Here is a 6,404-nt window from a genome sequence, read left to right on the forward strand (position 1 = left end):
TCAAAAACGGTTTTAATGCTTTCCAAAATCTAACCCTAAGAACACATACAATACTACAACATATGTTGATGAAACATAAACTAAAGAATATCATGACTCACTACTTTCACTCATCTGGGCTGAAAACAATTGAAATTTGTTATATATTAATTTATATCTCTTAAGACATATGTTAATTACATAATTCCAATTTTTCACTTATCAAAATATTTTTTACAAAATTTTTAAATTATGTTTAAGAATAACTGTCCAGACGACTTTAAGTTAAGTCGTCTGGACGACTTATTTTCAAGTCGTCTAAACAGACGACTTGCGAGGGGTAGAAACGAAAAAAAAAATCTATTTTTTTGTTTGTTCACAAGGAGATAGTTGTAATTTCAATAGTCTTTTAGGTTACTTTTGCTTTTGATCCAAGTTGGGGTATTCTTTTGGGTTTGACTCCAAATTTTGAGTCACACTTGGCAATTCTTCCTTTGAAATGAGTATCTTTCTCAAATTTTGATTTTTTGAATTTTTTTTTGATATTCTTTTGGGCACAGGTTGAGTTCGAATAAAAGAGTAAAACTCATAATCCTAAATCCTTAAAAAAATATCTCAATTGGTATTTATGTATTTGGTTCGGATCCATTTTTATCCGATTAGGTTTGGTTCGAGATTTCAGAGTCTATTTTATTTGCTCTCACGTAACCGAACCCTTACATTGACTTCCAAATACGCCCGTATTTTAGATATCTACTACCCCTTGTATAAAAATCTTGTCGTTTTCCTCACTCGCCGAGATTTTAGGTTTTTTTTACAGAACAAGAACATTTCGGTTTACCTACAACACTTCGCAGCGAGAAATGTCCGGCGAATCGGCGGCGGTTACGGCTATGGAGACAACGGAGACGGGGAACCAAAGTTCCGTCAAGATTAACTCGAACAACGCCGACACAACAGATATGGAGCTCCAGATTCTTGCAGCTATGCGATCCCGCGTAACCTACCTCAAAAACAAAGCAGAGTAGAGATCTTTCTTCTCTCAATCTCTTTCTTATAAACCCTATTTCGTAACTTTTCACTCTTCTCTCGGCATTGGCAATTTCAATCTCTGGGGGGTTGAAATTAGGGTTCACTTTGATGAATCTACTATTCATTGGCTATTAATTAACTTTCTCCGAACCGATTGTTAAATAGTAGTTTATATTATAATTTTGCAGCTCGGTGACCTTCGCGAGTGTGAGGAGGCTTCTGGAGGAAGATATGGGATTGGAGAAATATGCGTTGGATGCGCATAAGAGCTTCGTCAAAGAGCATTTGGTTAAGGTATCTTTCCTCCTTCTTTTTCACTCTTTTTCACTTCTTATGACATATGTTTCTTTCTTGATGATGGCAGTGCTTAGAGGATCCTGCTAATGCTGATGGCGGTTCAGATAACCCTCAGGAAACTGAGAAGAAAGAAGTAGCAGTTGCATTGGAAGAGCAAGAGGTGAAGAACGATGTAAAGGAAGAAACTGTTGACGATGAGAAAACTGTGGGGATTACAGATGCCCTGATGAGTGATATAAAGAGAGCTCTTCGAAAAAGAGCGTCTTATGTTAAGGCTAACTCAGAGTAAGTTCAAGTTCTCCTCTTCTCTCATGACTTTAGAAAATGAAATTATTTTTTCTGTTTGGTAATGGCTTGATTTTATCTTAGGGAAATTACAATGGCGTCACTTCGTCGGCTTTTGGAGGAAGATCTTAAACTGAAGAAAGATACTCTAGTTCCCTTCAAGAAGTTCATCAATAAAGAACTAGATGCTGTGAGTAGACTATATTAAATTGACTATAACTCGGAGGCAGTCTTCTGATAGTTTTATTGGCTAATTAGGTACTACAAATTCCTGACCCTCCTAAACAAACGACTAAGCCTTCTGGGAAAAGTGTAAAGAAAAAGGTCAAGAGCACGCCATCTAAGAAGGTAGGCAGTGAAGATGATTCTGATTCTGATTCAGATGCTGAGGAAGTGGCTGTGAAGAAGACCCTGACCCAGAAAAGAAAACGGAAAACTGAAAGTGGCAAACCAGTGGCTGGGAAAAAGAAAGCAAAACATACCGAAGCAGATCCAGAGAGCGATAGTGATGCAGGAGATAGTGAAATGAAGGCAGAAAAGAAGTTGAAGGTATAACGTGTTGGTTGTGAATCTTATATTTATTCCCACTAAATACCTTGTACAATTTTAAACCCATGAGGTTTCTGCTTTTTGTATTATTCAGCCGCAGGGAAAGGTGACTGCAACAACTGTGTATGGAAAGCGTGTCGAGCATCTCAGATCAGTCATCAAATCTTGTGGGATGAGGTTCTTAATCAAACTTAGTAGATCTTTGAAAAAGCTCTATGTTGGTTCATACTCTCAGATTTTTGTTATTGTTCTTTTCTTGGCAGTATTCCCCCTGTCATATACAGGAAAGTCAAGCAGGCTCCTGAAGACAAACGTGAGGCTACTTTAATAGAAGAACTTGAGCAGATACTTGCCAAAGAAGGGCTGTCTTCAGATCCTTCAGAGAAAGGTAGTGTTATGCTGAGAATGGTCTCTTTTGCTTATTTGTCCGTTTTATCAATGAGTTCAATAGTTGTTTGCAACAAATATGTATCTAACTTTCGATGATCATAACGCTTATAAGCATGCTGATCTTTGTAGTACGTGGGAGAGCTTAGATGCTTATAGATGTTGTGTAAACATATTATGAATAAACTATATGGCTGTACTTTGACAGATATCAAAGAAGTTAAGAAACAGAAAGAAAGATCAAAGGAGCTTGAGGGTATTGATACAAGCAACATTGTATCGAGTTCAAGAAGAAGATCTACCACAAGTTTTGCACCTCCTCCAAAGCCGAAGATAACAAGCGAAAGTGAGAGTGATGAAGAAGAGTCTGAGAATGGAGAGGATAACGAAGAAGAGGAAGAGGAAGGTAATGAAGAAGCCGAGGGAGGAAGCCAAAGCGAAGAAGAATCAAACAACGGTGACAATCTCTCTCTCTCCCTCTCTCTCTCTCTTGTAAATGACCAATGGAGCTGAAAGTTTTTGGTCATTGGCTTTGTTTTGCAGAGGATGATGATGAAGAGGAAAGCGAATGATTTGTATGTTTACAAGTGTTCTACTGTAAGAAATCCATCATCCATTCTAGCTTAGATCTGTATCTGCTGTACTTTAGTGACATTTTGTTCCTTTTTTTGTACTTTTAAGTTTTAACTATCATTATGATTCTGTGGCAAATGAAATTTGAAACCCAAGTTGAATTAAAAATAAAAGACAATATAGATTAGGATGAATATTAAGCATCTCAACTAGCAAATAACATTTCATCAGTTATAGATTCCACAAATTCCACAAATTGTACTACATCCAGAGGAATCATATTCTGAATCGCTGAATAACCTTTATTTAAACCCATTCCACGTTACAGTAATTCCACAAATTCTACTACATCCAGAAGAATCATATTCTGGATCGGATGTGATCAAATATGAATAACAATAGAGTTGATTGATAGTGATAACACATAGAATATAGAATATGGGATGCAAAGCAGCAGCATCTCTTATCAATTCAGTCTTGAAGAAAAACAGGGAATCTAGATATCCTTGGTGGCGGCATCCTGAGTCTCTGAAAGAATAAGCCTAACATGTGTAGCAAGATCTGTGACATGTTTATCCTTAAACCCTGGTTGATTGCAAGAACACACAGGTATTTTAAAAATCTAAATCCCAAAAGACATCCGAGTATATCAGAAAAGTAAGGTCCTTTTTACCGAGTTGAACGAGAGCGTCTTCAAGGTTGAACAGATAGTCTCTGTTTGGCCCTGAAGGCCCTTCCGCTTTTACTATCTGTCTACGTTAGTGTAAGAAACGAAGATCAAAATGCAATCTTGTTACCTATATGGCAGTGGCAAGAACCTAAATGAAAACAAACAACCTACTTGGCACTGTCTTCAAGAGGAGCTGGTCCTAAGTAGTTGTTGTTGCTCTTCTTGTCAGGAGAAGCTATATATCTGATGAGTAAACAAATAAGAGACGTCTCGACAGAATTATTCATTTGTCATTTTTATATGCCTGATGTGTGAGACAAATGATATATTAGTTTCTTACACCATCACTCCTGATACAGCTGGTTCTGAGTCATTAATGTCCTGAAAAATAAGTAAGCATTGTCATCACCAATAACCATATATTGAAGTTAGAAGAAGTCTGGACTTACTGTGAAGAAATCAAGATACTCTTTCTGGTCATATTGCTTCTCCCTTACTTCCAGATGCTGACAAGATAATCATTCTCAAAGATCACACAAACTTAGATATTAATCAAAACAGAAATGTGATAATCACTTACTAATAAAGCATCGTTCTTGTCTTCCTCTTTGGTTATCTTGTAAGCAACTCCCCACTGTGTTTTTACCATTTATAACAAACGTAAAAACACTGGACTGTTCAGCAATATAACGCAAACTATTAATTACGACTTACACATATTTCTCCAGGCGCAGGCTCTAATGTCACTGTTCTTCCCGGGAACTCGGGGGTTCCTCTATGATCAGTACTACCTTAATTAATCCACATCACATTACTTTCTTGTCTATAAAGATAGATTTAATCACAGAGTAAGAGAGAGAGACCTTGGTGGAAAACACGGCGATAGTTTTTGATGAAACCAGGAAGACGATCGTCGAAAGGAAAACCCGTTTTCCAAATTAGAGATCCGTACCCAAATACCCACATCGCCATTTTTGCAGGTGAGATAGAGAAAGAGTAAGATTCGCGATTGGAGAAGACGAGTTACCCAATTACATGCTTCTCACATGTAATTAAATGACGTCACAGAAAATCTCCTATAGAAACATTACAACCTTTGGACTTACTAGAATCAATTTCAAAATCCTTAAATAGAACATAGGGAATTACATAATCTGATCAAAATATATATAATAATAAAGATTTGATTATAATTTATACATCATCTATCATTTTCATTTTATAGTTATATTATTAAAATAAATTAGATGATCAAATTAACTAAATAATAAAATTTCGATTTTTCTATATATGATATATATAAATTTGTGATCAATGGTTTAATTTTTATTTATAACAAGATATAAACGTTGTTATATGAGTAAGATGTCTTATTTAATAATTTTAGATTATATATATATATATTAATATCATTTAAATTAAATTATATATTATATAAAAGGCATACATATTTAAATTTCAAAACTTTTATTGAACAAATACTAAGAATTTAATACTTTAGTCTCAAAATTTCATTGAATTTGTAAAAATAATTATAAATTAATAAAAAATATTGAAAATTCAATATTGAAAATTTTGTTATCAATGTTTCAATTTTTTTGTTATAAAAATACAAATGACCATAAGACCATGTAAATAAAAAAATATTTAATAAATAGTCATATTAAAATTATACTATATATCGATGTTCATATCATTTAAATTTAATTATAAATTTATGAAGGATAGTAATTATTATTTTGAATTTGATTACCAAAAATGATGATTATTTTGATTTATATATCCGCACCAATTTAATTATATATAAGTAAAAAACATAAATAAATAATAATACATAAAATTGTACGTATATACAACATTCATTATGTGCAAGATGCGAGTCTTAATCTAGTATGTAACTAAACTTAAACAAAGTTACAAAATAGACCCCCTTTGTTTTGTATAATATCAAAATTTGGAGACTGTATTTTTGGATAGTTGATTTGACCTTTGCAAATAACATTCTTTTACTCTAAGAACATTTTTATTGGTTAGTATCTACAAATAAGTATCTAATCTAAAAAATAACAATATCCTAAAAAAAATTAACCTCTTAAAACTATCAGAATGTGAAATGAATATCATAACCGTATGTTTTTTTTTTTGTCATCAACAACACAGACTCATATAGACTCTGTACACCAAACTGGTAGCTTCGCATCCATGTGAACGACGAGAGACGATTGTTGTCTGGCACTACGTGTTAAACGATCCGCCCCTGAATTCTCCGTCCGTGGTACATGAATGAGCTGTGAGCTTTGGAAACTACTTTGTAAACTCTTTATATACTCCAGATAACTTGCAAATGCTGGCCACTCCTCTGGTTCTGAGACCATCTTCACCAACTGAAAACAATCCGTTGCAAACGTAACTTGAAACTGTCGCAAATTTTTCATACACTCTATTGTCCAAATCAAGGCCTCCACCTCCTAGTGACCCCGTATGTAAAAGTGTCCTTTCGGAGATCTTCTTACTTTCTTTTTATTTTTGTTAATTGTTAACATACTGCCAAAATTAACCGAGGCTTCTAGCTCAGTTGGTAAAGGGTTCACAGCTGTGAATTCCGCTACCTGAGTTCGAATCCCGGCCACTG

At 34.5% G+C, this 6,404-nt stretch overlaps 2 protein-coding genes across 2 annotated transcripts; one reads left to right on the plus strand and one right to left on the minus strand.

Annotated features, from left to right (window-relative positions):
• Window positions 1-801: 801 nt before the first annotated feature.
• Window positions 802-3,257, plus strand: LOC108843363 (uncharacterized). The gene is made up of 9 exons (XM_018616909.2): window positions 802-1,003; window positions 1,200-1,305; window positions 1,376-1,593; window positions 1,678-1,783; window positions 1,852-2,142; window positions 2,237-2,319; window positions 2,406-2,530; window positions 2,738-2,986; window positions 3,073-3,257. The coding sequence occupies exons 1-9, from the start codon at window positions 843-845 to the stop codon at window positions 3,099-3,101; spliced, it is 1,368 nt and encodes a 455-aa protein (XP_018472411.1). The 5' UTR covers window positions 802-842; the 3' UTR covers window positions 3,102-3,257.
• A 124-nt stretch (window positions 3,258-3,381) lies between these two features.
• LOC108844319 (gamma-glutamylcyclotransferase 2-3) lies at window positions 3,382-4,869 on the minus strand. The gene is made up of 8 exons (XM_018617903.2): window positions 4,636-4,869; window positions 4,487-4,563; window positions 4,353-4,406; window positions 4,222-4,278; window positions 4,113-4,153; window positions 3,944-4,015; window positions 3,776-3,855; window positions 3,382-3,687 (listed from the first exon to the last, which is right to left on the minus strand). Exons 1-8 carry the CDS (start codon window positions 4,742-4,744, stop codon window positions 3,599-3,601), a joined length of 579 nt encoding a protein of 192 aa, XP_018473405.1. The 5' UTR covers window positions 4,745-4,869; the 3' UTR covers window positions 3,382-3,598.
• Between the last annotated feature and the right edge of the window lie 1,535 nt (window positions 4,870-6,404).

Source organism: Raphanus sativus, chromosome 1, assembly GCF_000801105.2.
Source record: "Raphanus sativus cultivar WK10039 chromosome 1, ASM80110v3, whole genome shotgun sequence".
NCBI lineage: Eukaryota > Viridiplantae > Streptophyta > Magnoliopsida > Brassicales > Brassicaceae > Raphanus > Raphanus sativus.